General features: G+C 40.7%; 1 protein-coding gene across 21 annotated transcripts in view; it reads left to right on the top strand.

Annotated features, from left to right (window-relative positions):
- Positions 1-22193, top strand: part of NFASC (neurofascin) — a 173662-nt gene extending 151469 nt beyond the window's left edge. For 11 of the 21 annotated variants that reach the window (XM_081009970.1, XM_081009974.1, XM_081009976.1 and 8 more), the window contains 4 exons: positions 1243-1383; positions 10342-10473; positions 13452-13521; positions 21645-22193. In XM_081009970.1, coding sequence (XP_080866096.1) covers positions 1243-1383; positions 10342-10473; positions 13452-13521; positions 21645-21876 — 575 coding nt within the window. In that variant the 3' untranslated portion in view covers positions 21877-22193. Of the gene's footprint in view, positions 1-1242; positions 1384-10341; positions 10474-13451; positions 13527-14424; positions 14485-21644 lie in introns of those variants that run through there. The other 10 variants (XM_081009966.1, XM_081009972.1, XM_081009965.1 and 7 more) reach the window with 5 other exon arrangements.
- Positions 22194-23081: the final 888 nt, after the last annotated feature.

Genomic DNA, 23081 nt, shown 5'->3' with positions numbered 1-23081 from the left:
ACCTGCTTTCCTTGGTTTTAGTTTGCTGGGCCAAGTCCTGTTCTAGGTGTTGGTTCCATAAAATTATCAATACAGTATTGTGTTTAGATTTTTAAATTAAGTAATCAAGAACTGGCCCTTTAGGAATTTGCATCTAGCATGATTAAATAGTAAGCAGTCAATGTAAGACCCATTGTGTGGATATGATTTGGAGGATTCCTGTGTATTCCGCTCAGCTGGCTGCTGCATTGTCACAGAGTGGGAAAGGGAATCTTCTTTTCTTTGGGAAGCTTCTCATGCTTCCAGTTTTGTAGTACTTTGATAAATTAGGTTTGTCAAAACCAGCTGCTTAGATTTTCTTTAAAGGACTCCAGTGATTTCAATTCTCAGGCCTGGTGCTCTCATTAACCTAGCCATTGCTAGCAAAAGTATATTTGTAGATTCATACACGTCTGTAACATTGCCGATTAGGGACTTCCATGCCTAATGATTTGCTAAGGTTTAGTTAACACAGCATCCAAGCACTTCCAAAACTCCTGAAGTATTGGAATACTTGAAATTTCATAGGGTATCTACATTGGAGTTTGCAAACAGGGTTCTTTTTTATTCACTTTATGTTTGAATGCTTTTAGCAGTGTACCTTTAATATAATTTGACGTTGTGATCTGTGTGCATGCTCTTAATAAGAGTTTAGAAGTGACTTTTTCTACATCTTTTGCAAAATGTGTTGAGGTTAATTCAGAAAAGGCAGTTCAAATGCATCAGAAGCATGCTGCCAGAAAAAGGGTTGCTGTTGTTACTGATTCGGCACATCTGGCACTTGCGAGTTGCAAAAAGCCTATGCCAGTCGCTTTCTGTTCCAAGTAAGAATTTCCCAGAGATGGCTGTACAAAGTCTTCCCTCTTTTTCTGGGTGTCCCCCCCACTTCTAGTTTTATGCAAAATCGCTGAACCAGTAATGTGATAAGCTTCCATCTGGTTGCTGGCTGCCTTACGATGCCAAAGCAGGTGCTCCGTTAGATTAAATGGTGTCTGGAAAATAGAATTCTCCTACATACAAGTGGAGTGAGCTTCTGTAAACGAGCCCTTCAACTTTGAACTGATGGTGCCAGAAACTCTGGGTGTTCACTCTGTGTTAGTCAGTGGTGTCATCGGCAGGGACATGTGTCGAGTCAGTAGCTGGACCTGGCATTAGGGATGTTTGCCTACAGAGTAATCTGCATTTCTTGCTAGCTGCCTTTGATATGAAGTTTCTGTTTCTCAGGTAACAAAACAGTGAAATCTTCCCCTGCTAAAGGCTTTCTGGAGCTGGTTGACCTGACTCCTGGGGAGAAGTACATAGTGCGGGTTTTTCTCAAAGGGAATGATACTATCAGCTCGAACGTAACCTTTCAGACAAGTCCAGGTGAGATGGGGTTCAGCCCCACAATGTGCTGCGTTTTGGAGGCACATTCCATTCCAAGCCTTACTGCCTTTGCGTGCTGCTGCTTCAGATGGAGGAATTATGCCATGCATGGAGAAAATGTCATCCATCTCTTCACTGACGATGTGCACTCTGCCCTTATTATACAAGTACCAAAGTGAAATGTATCCTCTCTTAATGAGGTTCTTTAGACTGTGTTCTGCTAAAACAAACAAAGGAAAAAAATATTGGCATAACTTTTCTTTTAATGAAACAAGCTTGGTTTTGGAAGATATCTATAAAAAGGGCAGAGACCCATGGTTTTCCATCTAGACTTAATAATAAACACTATTGTTAAGGAATATGCTACAGGCTATGTGTTGCTATCTGCGCATTCGTGTTTCCCTTTGTGTGCGTGTGCACCGCTCATTACCATGCTGCCAGCTGTTGCATGAGCACATGCGAATTTCAGATTGGCTTTATGTCTGGGTATTCATGAAAAAGATTTTAGATATTATAATGTGGTCGATTTGTCTGCAAGACATCCACAGAGCTATGTGGCATACTCATAATTTCAAATGAAGTCACAATCTGAGAATTGTAGCAATTTACCTTTACAGAATATTGCCTTATATCCTATTTGTGTGTCTCAAAAGTGCCTTGTATAGGTTGCTTCTATGTTGCCCCTCTGTTTTATGAAGAATTCAAATGAACATCATTAGGTCAATGTATTCCAGTAACTTTTTTCTGTTTCCCAAGGGTTTTTTCAGTTGGGGGAGTGGCAATAAAAACACAATTGAATTGCCAGCCTGTCTAATGTAGACAATTGCTTTTGACATCTTTCAGGGCTACTTCATCTTTACCCGAAGCTTCCTGTTTTCTATTTCACTATTTTTAAAAATGAAAGGAAGCTTACAGATGAGGAAATTAAGGGGCAAGTCACTAATCCTTCAGCACCACTGAATATGAAGCAATAAAATGGCTACAACCCCAAGCAGGAAGCTTTTAATTATCATTGAAAAGAGCCTTTGCTGAACAGGACTTGCCTGTGAATAAACATAATGGATATTGACCATGGTAAAAGACATTCCTGGATGGTATAACACAATGTTAAATACTGTGTGGAATCTCCTTTTAGATCTATTTCCAGTACTGCCTGGTAGTGCTATAGGGCTGCAGCATGGAACCAGTCAGACTTTAGTAAATATTACTAAATATTAGTTTATGCATTCACATTTCTGACCTCTGCTTTCAGAATTTTAGGTAGCTGTCAAACAATCAGCTTCAGCCATAGTGCAGCTTAATCAAACATAATCATATCCCAGGTTTCCTCCTGTGTCCATAATAAAAGCTCCTTTTGTCAATGCAGGTAATTAGAAAAGTAGTTTCCATGTGAGAAATAGCTGAAATGTATGCTGAGTGGAAAGAATCGGAAGGTCATTCTGTAGAAAGCTTTAAGCAATGTGTCAAAAGCTGTAAGCAAAATGTCCACACAATTTAAGCAAGGTTTCTCTTTTCACTCTAAAATGATAAAGTTTATGGTGGCATATAGACAAATGGTGGAAAGAAATTGCTAACCTAGTCTGAACATGTGTGAAAACAAATGAAAAATGCCATATTTTAAAATCTAGCACGGGTAACTAACCAGTGGCCCACAGTTCCTATACATCCCCCAAGCAATTTCTGCCTGCCCGCCCCAGCCCCTCAACAACTTGGTTGTTCTGTCAGAAACAATTAACTTTTGTAACACTGCTGACCTTCACAGTTGCACTGGTGTGAGTGGAGAGGTTCTCATCCTGCTTCCCAGGTGTTCAGCCAGATGCTACTGGAAAGCTCACAAGCAGGACATGAAGGCAATAGCCTTCTCCAACTGTTGATCTCCAGAAACTGGGACACTGAGGCATGGTGCCCCTGAAAATGCAGATTCTGTATAGCCATCATGACGACTAGTAGCTTTTACATAAATGCTTGAGCAACAGTTCCTTTGCTGCATTTGTAAATATTTGCTCAGATGGCATACAGTTTTAGCAGTCCAGCAACTGGAGGAGTACATCCTTCCTGCTAATGGACTGAACCAGAAAGAACCATCTGTTTGATCTTGGGGAACTTTATTTTTTCTGCAATCCAGTATCAGTTTGTACATAGTTACGTATGTGTGTAGAGAGTGAGATTATCTTCTGTGTTGCAGATGAAATGCCTCCCAGCTGAGGATGGATATGTTGAAAATGTAACTGTAACATAGTTCATTAGTGGTGCTATCTCACTGAAATTTGGTGGTGTTTTCCCCAGGAAACTGGATATTGAGAGCGGTGCTTCAGATGAACCTTGATTTACACAGAATGTGTTGTGGTTTACAAATAAGAATCCAAAATGCAACATATATTAGGCTAAATATTTTAGTTTATTTTGGCTTGGCAAACCTCCTAGCTACATCAACCAAAAAAATTACAAGGGAATAACACAGTTCTTGCTCCTTGCCGTAATTGGGTAAATTGGATCAGTGCTGATAGATTTGCTTTTTGTTGTATGTTTGTGTGTGTTCCATATGCATTTTGTGCATTAAAAGAGTACTTTTTCAGTATCTCAAGATACAGTAATGGAAGATTTCCAAGATCTATGCTTTTTTCCTCTGATGCATCCCAGGTGACTGCCAAAGCTACACTATTTTAGTGACCTCCCTTGCTTTCTTTTAGTGCCTCTTGTATTTTCATTCCTTTTCTCTTCCAGGCTGGCTGCTTCTGATGTGCTAGATCAGAGCTTACTATCATGTTCCATCATTAATACCTGTGAGACGAAAGCGCTGTCCTTTTTCTTTAGGTTATTTTGAAAGTCACTCTTCAGGAGACAGCAGCTTATTTTTCTAAGTAGAAATTGCACTAGCCAAGTAGCCCCACAGCTGCAGTTTTACTACATTATTTCTTTTGCTCAGTTTTGGTTAATTAGAACAATACTTTGCCGTGCAGTGAGTGATATTTAATGTTACACAAATATACCTGGATGGAAAAATATTAACCTCCACTGCCCTGTTAAAAATACAGTAAGTATGCATGTAAAATGTCCTAAGGGTGTGGCGCTGTCTTGACAACCTATTATATGCAAAATGCAATTCATCACTGATGTCGCTCTACAGGTGGGGCCCAGAAGGAGGCCAGCAAGGCCAATCCATAAAAATCGCAGCCAACTGCAAAGTAGGTGTGGATTCCTGTTATCTGCCAAGGACTTTGGGGCCTAAGCCACATTCACCTGGCACCACCTTGAGTACAATGAAGTTACATTCAATATTGGGAATGTACATTTAGGCCTGTCTTCTATTTTTTTGACACTCAAGGAGGAACACAGGGGTTGCTTTAAAGCCTTTGCAAAGCTCCCCATGCTCACCCTAACATCCGGAATTAGGGGTTTAAATGGGGAGTAGAAGGAGAGTTACAAAGCTGCCGAAGGGATTTTTAAAGGTGCATGCCCATGCCCACCTGTCAATCATGTGACATCATATTTATGTCATTTAATTGGCAGATGGTGTCACCCACCTGTCAAATTTGGCCCGTGAGACCGGTCCTGATAAGGATCTGGCCCACTGAGCTAAAGAAAGGTTCCCTGCTCTGTCCTATGGCATCCTCTTTTGGTCTCTGTCACACTTCTCCCTAAAAGCCAAAGCAAGGCTGCATCAAGTTTAGAAACTGTTGCCTCATGCCAATGGCTATAAGAGATCAGGTGAAAGCGTTTTGGCTTTGCAAAACAGGATCAGGCTGTTTGCAAATGAAATGTATGCTTAAGAAGGACAGAACAACTACATTTGATGTGTGCCGTTGTATCATTTTGACATTGCCTATTTGATTTGGACAGGGTTCTGTGAATATGTTGGAGGATTTTTTTATCATTATTGTATCAAAAGTATACTTGTATATTATACTTCCCCCCCTTTCATTCTGTATATCGTGCGATCTGATAGTTGCCTTTCCTATCTTCCTTCTATTCTATTGAAAGCTTTTATATGTTAGCATCGTTAATTGAATCACCATTTGTTCCAAAAGCCTCCAGTATAATTCTATTCCCTCTTTGTCAACCCTCTAGTTTCATTTAGCCTAATGCAATTCTGAAGTCCATGCAATTAGTGTCTTGCTCCTTCCATTAGAATAGCTTCAAAGTGGACTTTTCCCCCACAGTAGTGCTTTTAACAGGAAAAGGGAATGCATGGTAAATCAGCTGCCAGTAGTGAACAGGGAGAATGTCAAAGCACAAAGGCCAATGGGGCACCTGGCACTTTTGAGTCAATTAAAATTGCTCATACCTTTTGAAAAAACATCATAATGATGTAGTGGTAGATTCCTCAAATGATATGAACCTAACAGGAAATCAGTATTTGCCCCTGAGAATAGGCCTTTCAAACATTTTGAGTTTGGGTTTCCTGTTAAAACTTGTCCAACAATAGCTTTTGCTTTAAAGGCTCAAAAACTCACATGAAGGTTAAAAGTACTAGGGAATGTTCTGGAAGTTTTGCACAGGATGGTCAAAGGTTCAGCCTTGGAACATGACAGTTAAGGAAAAAAACCAGAAACTTTAAGCAGGAGTCTACAGTACACTTCTAATGATGGGCTAAGAGGTTGGGAGGGAAGTAAAAACATTGTGTGTAAGTCAAGCTGGAAAGTAGTGTAATTAAAAAGCTGTGGTGAGAGACACTTGAAGAAATGGAGGTGAAAAGCAAAAAAGGCCTTAAGATTTAGGGAAGCTTTTAATGTTTGATGTATCATAGTATTTTAATATTCTTTTGGAAGCCGCCCAGAGTGGCTGGGGAAACCCAGCCAGATGGGCGGGGTATAAATAATAAATTATTATTATTATTATTATTATTATTATTATTATTATTAATTATTATTAATTATTTATTTATTTTTTTAATAATTTTTATTAAAGTTTCAATCAAAAATTAAACAACAAAGAAAGAAAAGAAAAACATCAAAAAAGATACACAAATACACAATACAAATCTCAAAAAGAAAATAAAAAAACCACAAAAAACAAGAATCAACAATAAAAAAAACCATAACAATTAAAAACAATATCTCTTTTCCATTTCCGTTTTTAAATTTACTTATTTTCTGGACTTCCTCATACCTCCCTCTTTTGTATTCCAATCCAAATTGTTTGTCCAGCAATTTCTTTTCCACTTTTTTAATCCCAGTCTTTAATTTTAATATAATATTGAAATATATAGCTTCAACTTCTTTAAACCTAATCTTTAGTCTTAATGTAACGTAACATTAAAATTTTGCCTCTTAATTGTCAAATTTCCATTTCATTAAACATCTTTAATCCTAATCTTTAGTCTTAGTCTATCATTAACCTTAACCTGTACAGCTGGAAACCGCTTATTTTCAGTCCAACATCACTCTAACATTCTTTAATTTTGCAATGTTTCTGAAGATAGTCTTTGTATTTCTTCCAATCTTCCTCCACCGACTCTTCTCCCTGGTCACGGATTCTACCAGTCATTTCCGCCAGTTCCATATAGTCCATAAGTTTCATCTAAGGCCTTAAGATTTTCTAAGGGAGCTGGAACACTGGCGATTGTTAAGATAGCACATCATGACAGACGAAAGATGCTGGAAGATGACTACAGAGAACCTAGAGGCTGCACTGAGGGAGGCTAATTGAGAAGTACTGACTTTGTTAGGGAGAGTAGTTGGACGTGTTTGTTTTTCTTTCAGAGGATGAAAGGGCTAAGGTGGGGCAGCTTAGAGCTTCCACTTTCCATGGATTCCAAGGACAGCCAGCTACCACTTCTGGGCGTCTTCCTTGTTCCTTTCCACTTCATGCCGTTGCTCTGGGTCTCAAGGCTAGCTGGCACTTCTGGGCACCTTCCTCACCCCTGTGTTGCTCTTGATACTAAACGGTGGTGGAAACAGCAGTGGGTTTTGAGGCTGGCCAAGGAGGAGGAAGGTTGCTAGCACAGGGCTAGCTGGCTTGGGGATCTGGATCCTAGGGGCAAGGTCCCTGAGGCTGGCAAGCAAAGGAGTCAGTGGAGGGGGGGCAGTGCAAGGCTGCAGTCTGTTCTGCCTGTCCTTCTACGGCTTGCCTGGACTTCCCATCCACTGCCTCTCATCATAAATTTTTTTGCAGTGCTCCCTATCTGTGGCCGAACTACAGCATGAAACACTTTACCTAATTATATCTAAGAAAGATGGCTCTGGGGTCTAAATGTTCGTGGGCCATGGTATTGTGTGAGTTTGGGCCTCTGCCCCAAAGATCCTGACGCCAAATGTACATTTTTTATAATTCATTCCCATCTTTGAAGACAACCTGATTCTGATTTAAGGGGGCTGGGGAACCAAAATAACTTATATTCACTTATTTGGGTGGAATTAAAAGAGAGGGTGTCCTCTAATACATTTGCATGTCCTCCTGTGATCAAACTTTTGTTGTAAGTATTGCGGAATTGAGCACTTAATGTGAGAAGACCCAGAGAGAGTCTGAGAAAGGTCTGTTGGCTACGAATATAGAGTGTATCTTCATTATGCTGTTGGCAGAACTTCAACTCTGCGTGGCTGTGATAATCTTCCATTAGTGCTATTCAGGATATTTTTAATTTATTGTCAATAACTTGAAAGCTGCTTATACATGTTACTTCCTACTGGTGTTCTGATAAAGCCATTAGGTTATGGTTTAATAGCGCAATTCCAGTTTGATTCACAAGGAGGAAAAATTACCATTGATTTTAAAGTCATGAAGCCAACCATTAAACCCTTTCACAGTTTCTCTGAGTGAATCATTCCTATAATGAAGTGTGCATACAGTCTTGATGAGCTCTGCTTTTTTGCGAAGTTTGAAATGCACAAGTTAGGTACTTTCAAATGTCTATGTTTTAGTGATTCAGGATGAACTTGGCCCAAGAAAATAAAGTGCTATATAAGCTAGGAATTGACTTCAATGAATTGCTGCTCATTTAAGACTTGACTCTGTTTCACTTGTCATATGTCACTAATAACACTTGCTTAAAATCCAACAGAGTACTGGGTTGTGTGCAATATTATAATATTTAGGTCAGTTAGATGTGTATGTTTTCCTTTTTCGCAAAATAATTTACCGGTAGAAGAAATATACTACCATCATAGTTGGTAAGTCACATAAGCTTCAAGCTTTGGGTGGTATTCAACTAAGTCTTACTCAGAGTAAACTCATTGAAATTAATGAGCATGACTTAGGGCTCATCCCATGATTTCTTCCATTTGTCCCATGCTTTCTAATCAGGGCTCTGAGAGGGTTTTTTTTTGTTTGTTTTTTTAGTCCTGCCACTTTCCCTGGGAAAACTTTGTGATGTTTTGCAAAAACACATCATGCTATAAACCATTACTTAATGCATTGTACACAAGCTGGGACAAGCCTGGGCAAGCCTCAGTCTCTCATGTTCTCTGTGGTTTTCAGGACATTGAATAATGTGTTAGGAAGCCTTTTGTACTTGTTTGTTCTAGCTATGTACCAGATAAATATGAATCCTTGGTTGTTCCTTGGAGAACGTTGCATCCTCTTTTGAGGTACCACCTACAGTATTTCCCATTACCATGAATCAAATCTGTTACCCAGCTTCTTCTGCTCCCCCCACCCATTTTATATAACCCTCCTTTGTTAGGCAATACCATATATTTATTTCTCTGCCCAAGTCTGCTGTACCCACCTGTGTTATCCTTTGCCTTCACTGCTACCCTTGGATCTGAATTGTCACTGTTAGAACTTGGGCTGTGATGTGTTTGGAAAAATAGAAAGGCCCGATATGATGTCTCAAATCTGAAAAATCCACACACAGAGAGAAAGATAATGACCTGGTTTGTACATGTTAAACCATAGTTAAAATTAAGTGCTTTATGTGAATGAGCAGTGTGCTGGAGCATACTGCTCAAAAGTCCCTATTGCACTCTTCCTTTGGTGTGTCAAGGAGGAAACAAACCAGAGGCTGCCTTTGTCTTCTATGTGAACCAGTGCTTATGGTTTGTTTCTCCCAAAGAAACCATGGCTGCAGTCACATGACAGTTTATTCCATTTTCTCAGTATCTACCTAACTGATCATTTCCACATTATATTTGAGCTTTCATGTTACATAAAAGCCACTTCCACAAATATATCAGAATATAGCACAACTTTAGCACTCATTTCTATGTTGTTTGTTTACAAAAAAAATTCATTTGCAAATAACATGAAAATAAGCACTAAACTTGCACTATATTCTAGTGTATTTCTGGAAGTAGCTTTGATGTGGTGTAAAAGCTCAAATGTGATGTGGAAATAAACAGTTAGGAAAACAGGGGAACAGAATAAACTGCAATGTGAATGCAGCCCATGAGCAGAACCAGGCAGGGGGCCTTCTTGGTAGTGGCGCCCGCCCTGTGGAACGCCCTCCCATCAGAGGTCAAGGAAATAAACAACTACCTGACTTTTAGAAAACATCTGAAGGCAGCCCTGTTTAGGGAAGTTTTTAGTTTTATTCTGTTTTTAGTCCTCTGTTGGGACCCGCCCAGAGTGGCTGGGGAAACCCAACCAGATGGGTGGGGTATAAATATTATTATTATTATTATTATTATTATTATTATTATTAAGCAAAGAACAAACCTTAGCTTCCATGCTTGGTTTGGAGAGAAACAAATCACAACTGCTGGTTTGCATATAATATACAAAACCACCCTTTGATTTGCTTCCTCCCCAGTCACAACAGGCACTTTAGAGCAGCATGTACTAGCATACTGCTCTTTTACATTAACCATAATTCTGTTTTAACTGTGGTTTCATGTGGCAACCAAACCAGGCCAATTTGGGAAGACCGGCATTGAGAGACACCAGTCCTCAAATGTGAAGCTTGGGAATGGGTGGGACAGGAAGCATCTAATAGCTTTTGCTTGCTATTTTCATTTTTCAGCACTATGTGGATCAATTGTATTTCTTCTTAACGTTTTTTCTTTCAACTTCTCCTACTAGCCTATAACAAGAACCAAGGGGACATTGCAACTCAGGGCTGGTTTATTGGACTGATGTGTGCCATCGCTCTCCTGGTCCTGATTTTGCTGATAGTTTGCTTCATTAAGAGAAGCAGAGGAGGGAAATATCCAGGTAAGAGAAATAGCTATCAACTAGCATTGTTGTTGGGTTTGAAGTATTCATTCCCAAATCTAGATAGATGGTCTGATCATATTCATCCAGTGCTTTTTTCTGCCGGAACTCATTGGAACTCAGTTCTGGCATCTCTCACGTAGGTGCCATTGCCATTATAAGAGAACAAAGGAGATGTTCATGGTGAGTTCCAGCACCTCTTTTTCTAGAAAAACAGCACTGATCATAGGCTTCCCACTCAAAGGATTTCGTCCTACCACTTTTTAGCAGCTGCGGCACTGAAAAGAATTAATCTCATTAAAGGCAATGCAAGAGGACTTCCAGCTAGGTAGGAGGTGAAGCCTCATCCCATGACTTTTGTTGGGATTTGACCTCACTACGATAAGTGTCTTCTGTATTTGCAAAAGGACTTTCTCCAGGGGGGGTTGCATTGATACTTTTCTTTTTCAAAGGGCTTAGGGGTAAAACACCTCTCTCAGAACCTGCTTGGACTGTATACTATGGTTGTGCGATGACCACTGTGTTCTCTCCCAAGATCTGATAAGGTCTTGTGTGCAAGAAGGTTTTGTGCTAGACCCTTAAGCACACATAAGGATTGTGGCAGGCGGCTTCTAACATCAAGCTGCAGTGCGTGACAAGAATGACAAGCCAGTTATACAGAAACAATTATCTGTTTCCTTAGTCCAAAAGGAAATAATACCCTACCTAAAATACATGGCATGGTGTTTGTTTATTATGCCAAGGTCCAAAAGAGACATAACATGGGGCATCCGTCACTAGTTTCCTTAAAAGAAAGAGAAAAACCATATTATTTATGGGCAGATATGCAAGAGGGTTTTTTATTAGGGAGCTGCATTAGGATAGGGAGTTCTTAATCTTTTCTTCCTGCACGGTTTTCTATATCACAATTGCACTGACCCCTGACCCCCATCCCACCTGAACTATTAACCATAGTGGGGGGGGGGGGGAGAGAAGTACCATACAGATTTTGACTATGCTGTATCTGGAGGTGAGAGGCAATCACATAATATATCCCTTCCCCCTTTTTTTTTATTTGCTGGAAGAGGTATTTGAAATGTACTCACATTTTTCAGCTGATAGATGCACTTGTGTTTCTTTCACTTGTCCCACTGTCCCTTGCAAAAATTACTTACTTTTTCACGGCTCTTCAAGCATAAAGGAAGTGTCTATGTGATATTGGGATGAAGTAAACTGGTTGCTTTTAATTTATTCCAAAGATGTCTTAACCACTCTTCCTCAAAAAGATTCCAAGGTGCTGTAGGAAAGTGTGAATAGAATTCATTCACACAACGTATAAATACAATTTAAAACCAACAAATAAGTTTGATAAGACGCAAGAAGAGAGAACAAAAACTCAAGAAGCTAAAAGCAAGAATAGAATACAGTTCCAAAAGCCATCCACACAATCCAAAATGCCTTGGCATAAATAGGAAGGTTCTCATATGGCACTGAAAAGCTTGCCATGTTGGCTTGTAATCCAAGTTGTCTGGTGTATCTGGCCACTGTATTTAGGGAGCAATCCCACATTCTAGTCAATTAAGGGCAAACCAGAATGTGTGTGTGTGCGCGCGTGTACACATACACACATGCACACTTGTTGCAAAATGACTTGGTCTGTCTAGAGATCCTTGTTTCAAAGTAAGATAGCAGAGTGCTAAATATCTCTATAAAACACAGTTAAGAGTATTCAGTTAGCCCCAAAGGTATGCAGTTAAGATGAGTATGGTCATATTAAGAGTCCAAGAAATATTCTTTGTACGTTACAATAGCTGTGGTTTAGGAAACACTTCCAAGCCATAATCTTTTACTACTATTTTCTTCTGTTTTATTATTTACCGGATATCACACTGCATATAGTAGTCGGCAAATGTCGGCTTTTTCAGGACTGCATCCAAATAATACTAGAGCAGCAGTTCTAAAAATAAGGCACATCAGCTTGTATTTTGTCTTGCTTTAAGCTCATGGGACAATTTCCCAACAATTCTAAACACCATATGCACAGGAAATGCTCCCCTTACTATTCACAATATAGTAACATCAATTTATTTGTTGCGCTCTGTTCAGCATGCAACTAGCGTGACAGTTTTGAGCCAGGCATTTGTGATGCAGGAAATAATAATGATTACTTCAATGGCAGGAGACAAGATTTGAAAGAGAACTTGAATCAGAATCTTGCTCAGCCTGGGATTTATGTGTATTATATTTTGGAGATTAAAAGCATGGAAGTGATCAAAAATGACTTTGCACATACATTTGCCAACAGCAAAACCACCTCAATGTCAGTTATTTCTTCAGATGCTTCTCATCCATTTTCAGTCTAAATTCCTGACCACCTACAAGACAGCAGAGGCTGGGAGGCTAGCAGCACAATCCTAAACAGGTTTTCTCAGACCTAGGAATGGATGGACACATAAACATCTGAACCAATTCTACATGGGGATGAGACTTAAGTCCCCCCATCCCATTTCAGTGTATATTTTTAAAAAGAAAAACATGAAATATCCATGCACAAACAGCAAGGTATTAAAAAAAATGTTTGAGAGAGGTGAAGGGTCCATGTGAATTCTGGGGGCAGCAGTGTTTTTTCCCATACATTTCTTCATGAGAATGATGGAGCTTCATCAAATCCCATTGCTCCCAGAGGGACTTGCATTCTATTGCATTCAAAGCACTAGCTGCTCGGGCCAAGGGTGGCTGGATTAACCATTTTAACAAGTTTAAAGATCAGGAAACACTTTCAAAAGAGCAGAAGCAGGCCCACAGCCCTCATTCTGAAATCATGATTTGCCCAGATCAAAATGTGAGAGTCTGCTTTGGAATCGGAGTTTGGTGGATTCCTCACCCGTCCCCACTGAAGTCAGAAACAAGTCCTGTAAGTGTGTTTAGGACTGCAGCCTTGAATACATGAAAGTAAGATGTCTGCTTCTTCTTCTTCTTCTTTGCATATGTATTCACAGTGCGAGAAAATAAAGATGTACCCCTGGACCCTGATGACCAGAAGGTAGATAATGGGTCGTTTGATTACAGGTATGCTTCCTGCTTGGCATGTGTGACAGGCATTTGTTTTCTGCCCTCTACCCCACCTATTACAAAGAGCAACTTTGTCGGTTCAATAGTCATCAAGATATCACATTCCCATAAATGTGCATTTTCTACCACCCTTTGTTCTCCCATTATGTCTCAAAGATCTCTGCAAAAGAAAAAGGTGTTGATCTCCACATGCAGATAACTTGCATGGTATACTATTCCTATATCTGTACCATTTCAGGCTGCAGATAAAAGATGTTTTTTTACTCACATCAAAATTTCTCTGGAAACTTAGCACATGAGGAACAGAGGTCCTAGCTTATGTTTGTGCTAGTATTGTATGTGCAGATAGTGGGGACATGGGCATTTAGATGTGCAGTGCTTCATGTGTAGTCTGAAATGGTACAGTCCCAGGAAATTTGCACTACATGATGGATCAAGAAAGATAATAGAATGCTCATTAGCATCACCACAGCAGATAGAAAGCTAGATGCTATGGGAGAGATGGAAGCAATGTGTTTGGTCTCTCTCACACACCAGATTATTCAGAGAGGCATCTTCAGGGTTTTTCAGCAACTTACCCTCCTCACGCTCGTGCATTCACTGCCCAGAAACAGGTTAACCCAACCTTGCTCAGATTGTATCTAGAGAAAAATAAAAACATTTTCTCCAAAAGCCTGTGATGGGCTCCATATTCCATCCTTTTCTATAGGATCTCAGACAATCTCATTTTGTTGATCGTCTCTGTATAACCTAGCAAACCCACCTCTCTTGACTGTTGTAGTGGGGGCCATGTGCCACTACAATCACCCCTCTATGAAACTCAAAGGCAACCTTTTAAGGACATCAGCCACTTTTTATCTCAGCTTCCCAAAGCAAGGTGTTTTCTTTGGCTGTTCACAGATGGGTCCTGCGTTCAAGTTTTACATTTGTTTCCCCCTTGCTTCCAAGGCACTGAAACAGGTAACACTGCTAGCATTTTGTTAATCTATGTGACTTAGAGCAAACGTGCTCTTTGTACATCTCTGCTTGCTTAGTGCTTTTAAGCAAACAGGATGATTTACTCAGATTCAGCCAGCCCAACACCTTTTGCTGCCTGAGGCAGAACAGCAAATGGTGTACCACCATCAAGTCAAGGTGTATAGTTCGTGAGGCCAGCCAAGTTATTTTGGCACCTGAAAACCCCACAAGCAATTCTCCCTGCTTCCTGGCAGTAAAGATACAATAATAACAAACTAAATAATGAACACTTTGTTGCCCTTTCATGATACCCCAAATTTACTGCCTGAGGTGGCTGGTTCACCCTCCCTAATGGTAAGACCCTCTGCTCAGATATAGTTAATTTTGAACTGAGCTCCCACGAAATCCTCCAGAGTTTCCAGAATTATTTGAAAGAAATACAAAAGGGCTTGATTTGAAATGATGAAGAGCAAGAACTGGTGTCATGAATAACAAGCTGCTTGAATGGTTCCCTGCAGAACTTTGAAAGAAGTACCATACATACATCTTGCAGCATAAAACCATATAAGCAAATCTAAAATGGAGGGATTATTTGAAGGCTGATCATTTGCAAACATAACTAGACATTTAGAGGATACACTCCAATTTGTCACCCCATGAAACTTTAAGCACTGTCTTGTTCATGTAAGTAGTGGGTTGGTTTCCAACCCATGCCCTCTATTCTAAAGTTCTCTTAGTGAGTTTATTATTCCAAACCATATTGATGATTATGAACTCTCCAAGCTAATGAACCTAGAAGAAAAACTATGATTAACACTAGTTAATTGACTATCCTATCAGGCATTACTTACTTTATTGAATAAATGAAAATGTGTTGATGAAGCATATCAGGAGAATTTGAGAATCACCAATTCTTGTCCAAGAAAACCATTGTGAGAATAAAAGTTTAGTCTGGAAATCTGCATAAATCTGAAAGAAAATTTCTTAACGCACAAATTGAAAATAAAGAGACAAATACTATAATAATATGGCGACAGGAGAAAACAGCACAGTACGACTGAATGAAGTAACCCATCAAAAACTTAGATTTTATAACTGAATGCTCATTTTGCAGAAGCAGTCACTGTGTTACATGCCATAGCTTTGATATTAAGCTCCTCATGCACACACATTGGCAGAATTTGCACATCACAGTAATCCATTAAACCATCAAATGCACAGAAGGCTTCCGTTTCACTCGTCCCTTGTAGCCAGCAGGCGTAACAAACCTTAATACCCAGGTATTAAGGTTATGTCTGAAGTAGGGATTGTGGTTTGTTTCCAAACAAACCAGGGTGTTGAGCCAAGATTTGTCTTACCAACCATGTTTTGTTTCAGCATAGCAAACTACAGTTCCCAGTCAGGCATAATGCTGAGACAGAGATCGTCGCTTGTTGCTCCCACTTTCAAGAGCAGCAGTGGGAAACCTCATTTTACCTGCAAGGTTGTTTTGACCAAGCCATACCTCGTTGCCCTTCACCAGAAGTCATAAATGGCACCAGGTGTGGAGCAGGTAAAGACATTGCTGGGCCAAAAACAGCTTTGTCAACACTCCCAGTCAGCAGGACCTGAAAAACTCTGTGCATAGTGCCTAGTGAGGCTCATAATAAGCCCCAACATTTGTGACGCTGTGTGTGACACTTTGAAGCCCTTACAATCAGCTGGTCGTTAGTGCTTACAGAGAGTCATGCATGGTACTTTGAAGTTCCATCAGCTGATGGTAGAGGCTTCTAAGCAGCACGCACTGCATGACCTCATCTACCTGTTAAACCTTGCCCATGGAGAGTGGGGAAGATAAAGAGCCGGCCTGCAGTCTGGATCCAATTCCCCATCCCTCGTCTAGAGGAGAGGAGTGATATTTGCATTCACAGCAAGCCATTAACTGTGATTACTCATGATGTGCAAGCTGGACACTTTGAAGGTACAATGCTTTAACAACTGTCGTCCCCTTCCCCCCCTAGATAAAAATCACAGATTTTTCTTCTTCTTTTTACAATTAACCAGAGTGTTAATGCAGGGTGTTAGAAAAGTGACACATCCCATAAGGAGTCAGAAGCAAAGTGGTTAGCTGCTTAAAATTCACAAGGAATCGAGCAGTCCGGGGGAAAAGTTACTATTAGTGCTTGAAAGGTGGACAGGATATGTGCTGACATGCTTTCTTTATTGGTTCTCTTCCTACCTTCATAGAAGCATGTCTAATATGCTTTCATCATGCCCTTCACATCCTTAGTGCCCTGTGCACACTGCTTTCCAATCACTGCAGCCTGTAATTAAAGAGATACTGTCACTTCTTTCTACTTTGCTGCCAGAATAATGGTCTCCTTGTAAGCTAAGATGTTTGGAAACCCATGTCCTTAAATAGCATTCTGTTCCAGTAACCATGCCTTACTAGGCCAACTGATTTGGTTGAGTGAGAGAAGCAAATCAGAACTAGAATTTTAAAACTTCAGACCTGCTGGTCCCATCCAAGCTGCTCCTTACTGCTCCCCATATATTTTCAGGTAACGTTACTGGGCTTTCTACTCAGTCAAGCATTTGCAGTTGCAGTGGTGATTTCAACGCATCCCCAACTAAAGGTCCCTGTGTAAAATATAGCAATAGCGAGTACAAGGAATTGGCAAATGCCTGTTAAAAACTAGGAGCACTTGCATACAGCCCAGACTGCTGGCAAGTGGGTTCATGTGAACCCAGATAGCAATTTCATGATACTTGGAAGTGGGTCTATATTAGGCCAGTTTTCTGACATCGGCAGTGTCTACTACATGACAGTCAGAATTCCTATCTTGATAGAGCCTTAATCAATTCCGTATTCTTCCAGGGCCCCAGAGGTCATTGAACACAGCCACCAAGAAAGGAGCAGATGCATTTCATAATGCGTTTCTTTCCTGTTTCACTCATTCCCCACCCCCACCTCTACGCATAGGCAAATCTCTTGTGTGTCCTTTGTAATATATGGAATAAAAGTGCCTTCCCCTCCAGTCCACTCATTTGGAAACCACAATATATACCTGCCTCCCAAAAGACACTTGCCATCTGCTCATCTGGTACAATCTCCGCACAGTGGAAATGTAACTTAGAAGCACCCCCTCCCTTCATATGCAGAGCTGCCTGTTTTCCACCAAGGTCAAGCGAATACCATGCTCCTTTCTTTCCTGAAGGCAGCCTTTTCTGAGAGGGGCTTGTAGCACATTACGTCATTGGAACAGCATGACAGACCACAGGCTAGTGGCTGCTCAGCTGCCTTTCAGGACCACATTTAATGAAGCCATGTGGGGTTGTATCTTCTGCCCTACTAGTGCTCCCTCCCTCCCTGCCTCAGATTTGAGGGCACATCTCATTTATTTGCAAATTACTTGCTTTTGGAATCCATTAGACACATATTTTGATGTGGATGCACAACAGATTTTTTATTTATTTATTTTTAATTTATTTCGTATGCAAAACAATAAAGTGGCTAGTTCCTTTGGGGGGTGGGGGGATAGGTGGATTTTTCTTCCCAGCACTTCCCCCTGAAATGCATACTTCATCATGTTGCTCTCTGATCAGGCTCTTTCTGCTTCTCTCTCTGTTTTATTCCCATTGTTTCTTCTCCTTTTCACCTTGTCTTTCTACATGGACCATGAAGGTCTCTTGAAAGGTAGGACTGTGGACTGCCCCAAAGTCTGGCACACAGCTTTTTCTTTCAGCAGTTCCATCACTGAAACACACCTTATTCTCTACCACCTTTCCCTGCCTCTCCACCACCAACCTTCATCTAACACCATTAAAGTTTCACTTACTATTCCTTCCCTTGAAATTTCGGGCACCGTGTGTCCAATGAGTTGCATTCTGCCTGCGTATTTGGAGCCGACACCCAACCAATTGAATTAGCGTGACCTCAGCTTCATTCCTTTTTCTGTGACTAATTCAGCTGTGGCAATGACAGCCATTGGTTAGTTCAGCACTCAAAGGGAGATTAGTCACAAGAAAAGGGGTCTTCTGGGCTGCAGATTTGAGTAGCCCCCATATGCTCAGGTAAGCTACTTGTATTATGTGCCTCTGAGGTTTGAAAAGCAAGATAATGCCTGATTTCACATGCTGGGCAGTAAAACAATGGAAACATGATGAAGAAAAAGTCAGCAGCTACCAGAGGCCCTGCATCAGTTCAGAGTGAAGATTCCCTAGAAATCTTGTACACAGAAAATATTCATTCTGACATATGCAACTCTTGACCATGATGCTCCTGAACCAGCCTGAGTCAGGCTTCCCTTAATACTTTAAATAAGCTGCAATATTTCCATTTAACCAAATAAGTAAACTGTTGTTTGTGTGTTAAAAGTTGTATATACCTAACGCACTAACAAGGCAACCAAGTTAACAGTCTTCTTTGGCCTACAGTCCAGAGAGCTAGGTTAAATAAGGTGCAAGAGAATTTTTTGACATTTTGCCTTTCAGCAGCAGCCCTCTGCGAAGCCACTTGGCTTGTTGTGTGAGGGAGTGCTCTTTAAAGAGAGGGGAGCGAGGAAGGAACTCAAAAGCCCCACTGGGCCCACAGAATTAGCTGTATAGTTCTCTGGACTGTAGCCTTTAGAAGGTCAAAACCAGCCGGGAATATCTTAGAAACTTCATTGGCCTGGTATATTGGGAAGGGGGTGGGGGAGGACAACTCAAAGGGGACATTATGATGCAGGATATATTTTATCTGCATACTCTTTTGGTTTGAAAAATGAAGATTTTAGATGAAAAGCCCTGGGTCTCTCATTCTTGTTTTTTGCCTCCTTATATGCCTTATATTGATGGGAGTTGTAGTCCCAAAACATCTGGAGGGCCGAGTTTGCCTATGCCTGCCCTAGAGAGCTATCACAGGCTACCTTCTGTTAGACAGTTTTGCAAGATCAGGAGGAATGATGACACCACTTGTTCTGTTATTTATGCTTGTAGTGGCCACTGTCTGGCAGAATGGTGGGCTACATGTTTTATCTAACCAGATAATTCTTATGGCAAAACCAGATGATTCTTACGGCAAAACAAAACTGCAACACAAAACCTTAAATGATCTTTTTCTGTGTTAGGATAAAAAGTTGAGCCTCATAGATATGACAATGAATTGGGTATTTATTTATTTATTTATTATACATCCTTCTTTTAAGTCAGGATTGGCTCCCAAAACAATTTACAGTTGAAATGCACATGATGGTACAGTTACAATAGGTATATATGGGGATATACATAGCTGTCTCTTCTATGGCACTTGATGACATGATCCAGAGTCCAGACTCTTCCCTTTAAGGGGAAGGGGCAGAGGGAGGTACAGATGGACTCAGGTTGGCAGATGATGAAGATGTCAGATCCCTAAAACAGTCCCCCATTGATCTGCAGAGTCTCCTGTTCCTGGCAGTTAAATCTTTTGTTCTTGGCAGAGCCCAATACATGAATTCCTGCACATGTGGGTATGCAAACATCCCTTTTAGAATGTCCCAACGGCTCCAGCACAATAGTTTGTTTAACACTGACTAGCCACACGCCTCCCTGGCAAGCATGCAAGTAGGCCATAATGGAGATAAATGTCCCCTGATTCTTTTTCTGCATCGAGTAGAGAGGTTCTGCCTCTAAACATAGAAGGTTCATTATGGCTAGCAACCAATGATAGGACCGTTTTCTCTATGATGTTACCTGAGCCTTTTTTTTTAAAGCTCCAGTATTGTTAAGCCAGCCTCATGAATTCTGCAGAAGGTTGTTCTTGAGTCCCCAACATCTTGGGGCTGACAACAAGACTGCAAAAGCAGAAACTAGTACTATTTGTGGGGCTTTCTGTAACGTAATAAAATATGCATATTTGCAGGTCAGAAATTCCCCTTACGAAAAGAGCATGGAACTCTCCCGCTAAGTGTAGAAGTGCCATTTTTAAAAGTGTCTCTGCATCATTTTCAAAAGCTGCATAGTTAAGAGTAAATTAAAAATAGCCAAAATGGCACTTAAATATATTACATCCAATTTGGATTGAATTAGAGCCACTCAGCTGCCTTCTACATGGCTGGTTCTCAACACAACTCTTGCCAACCTAGAGTCTCTTTGAAGAGATTTGTGGTACCTTCAACATTAACATATTTATTACAGCGTAAGTTTCATGGAATACAGCCCACTTCATCAGATGCACAAAGCCTTAATCTAAGATACACATGGAGTGGGGTGGGGATATAAACAGTGAGATCAGAAGGAAATGAAATGCAGAAAAAACCCAGATGTAAATATTATTTACTTAACAGCAGCCTCACAAAAACCAGTTGAGTTGATATCCTGCCATGCTGTCATTGGTAAGCCAATTAATATGTAGTGTAATTCTTAAAAGTCCATTGTGATTGGGACCCTAGAACATTCTATAACTAACCATAAAAACCACTGAATCACAATAAATCAGGAGTTCAGTGCTATAATTTGTGGATTAAATGGGTACAATGGATTTTTCATCACACATGTGTTATTTAGCTTATCGGTGACAGGATGGGTGTGTTACCAACTCAATCATATTTTGTGATAATTACTGTTAAATACATAATTATCACCACCTGTACTTTTCTGCATTTCGTTTCCTTCTCTTACTGTTCACAGTCCCCCTCCCCCCACCATGTGTGTGTTATATACAACGCATGCCTGCAACTCAGGATAACACTTCATGCAACTGATTTAAGTGGACTACTGTCCTTGAAAGCTTATGCCATAACAAATTTGTTAACCTTTTAGTGTACCAGAAAACTTTATTTTTTAATACAAGAAACTAGAATTTGATGGGATTGTGGCTTAATACAACTGGAAAGCTCAGAGTTCCTACATGGTTTATTCACTTTGTAGTTGTGGTCAGGCTTCCACCATCACAGTCCTTTGAAGAAGAGACTCCCTCCTGATTTATTTAGGTTATTGGGAAAATACTATCCTTTGCACCTGAATAGCTTTGCACTGGGAAAGATTTCATTGGTAATTTGCAAAAAGCTGCTTGGAGCTGTGTTTCCCAGATCTTCCTGCACTGTGCTTGCCTTCTGAAGTACAACCGCCTGGACGAAACCAGTTTCATGTGTTTACAGTGATCCTGTCCCTTTAAAGCCATTCCTTCCCACTACTGATGGCACTTCTTTTCCTTTTGATGCTAGTGATGAAGACAACAAGCCGCTGCAGGGCAGTCAGACCTCTTTAGATGGCACGATAAAGCAACAAGAAAGTGATGACAGCTTGGTGGACTATGGCGAAGGAGGCGAAGGGCAGTTCAATGAGGATGGCTCCTTTATTGGCCAGTACACAGTCAAGAAGGACAAAGAGGAGACAGAAGGCAATGAGAGTTCAGAAGCCACATCACCAGTTAATGCTATCTATTCCTTGGCATAACGCAATACACTGAAACAACAGCAGCAGCAGCAGCAAGAAGACTTATAGCCCGTGTGGGTCGGCAAAGTCACCATCAACAGAAAGCAACTAGGGTAGGACCACAGAGAGCAAACAAAAACCCGACCAGGTGGTCACCAGGGCCATCATCTCTTTCGCAAACAAAGCAAATGGCATAGATGCACCGGCTGCCGAAGCAATCTTACTGCAGCTGAAATCTGAGCTGACCCACAAGAGACCAGTAGAAGAGCAGGATGCACAGATTCTACACCCCAGGCTTCAGAACTCGAACTGAAATAAACACCCCTCTATACCCCCTATGTCTAATTTGTGAGATAATGCAACTCCTTTCATTAATAATGTACACAGCTGATTATTATTTTATTTTTCTTTTGGTTGTTGTGTTTTTTAAAAGGCTTCAAAGTTATTCTCAGAAAAGAAATGCCCAAACATGGGGGAAATCTGGAGTGAGAGGGGTGGAGATGAGAGTATAATCCCCCGGTAAAAGCAGCATGAAACCACATTGCGGAATCGGCTACTGGTTAAAAACGAGGCTGTTTTATAAACAGGAACCTTGATGGCAATTTATTTCTGTCGGAGATCATTGCAGCCAGGCTCTGGCTTAATAATCCTCACTGAGCAAGGTGTAGGATATTCCTTCCTATAAGAAGAAACGGTACTATATTGGGCTTCAGTGTGGAAGCTATACGCATGGGGGGGGTACTTGTTGCATTGACCCAAACTGTCTGTGATCTCAGTTAGTGCTATACAAGTATTGGTTCTGATGCAGGTACCGCCGAGGCAAGGTTTTCATCCCTCTGCCCATGCTATTTAGCATCTTTCTCCAAAGAAAGAGTTTAATGGAAACAGTTGCATCTTTCTGCTAATCCAGGGTAGGAAAACATAATTGGGTTATTGTTTTCCTGGATAAATTATTGGGGGTGGGGGTTGTTGTCCATTCTTGCTGAAAGTAGTCATTCCTCCCTATGCTCACACGTGGTGTTAATAGCCACTCCGTGAACCTGCACGTAGCAGGAAAGGGAGGAAGGGTGACCAGGGAAGGGCAACCGGTCTATGCTTTCCTACCACTAACCAAAAAAGAATGGTACCTACTAAGAATAAACTAGCCTGGCATTAAACCCGCCAGCCTCTTCTGTGAAAAGTTCAGGGATTTCCATTCCCTATATGTTTGATGCAAAAGTACAAAG

The sequence above is a fragment of the Podarcis pityusensis genome (genome assembly GCF_964106645.2).
Source record: "Podarcis pityusensis genome assembly, chromosome: 6".
NCBI classification, from domain to species: Eukaryota; Metazoa; Chordata; class Lepidosauria; order Squamata; family Lacertidae; genus Podarcis; species Podarcis pityusensis.
The sequence above is the reverse complement of the archived record's forward strand: the minus strand, read 5'-3'. Positions and strand labels throughout refer to the sequence as shown.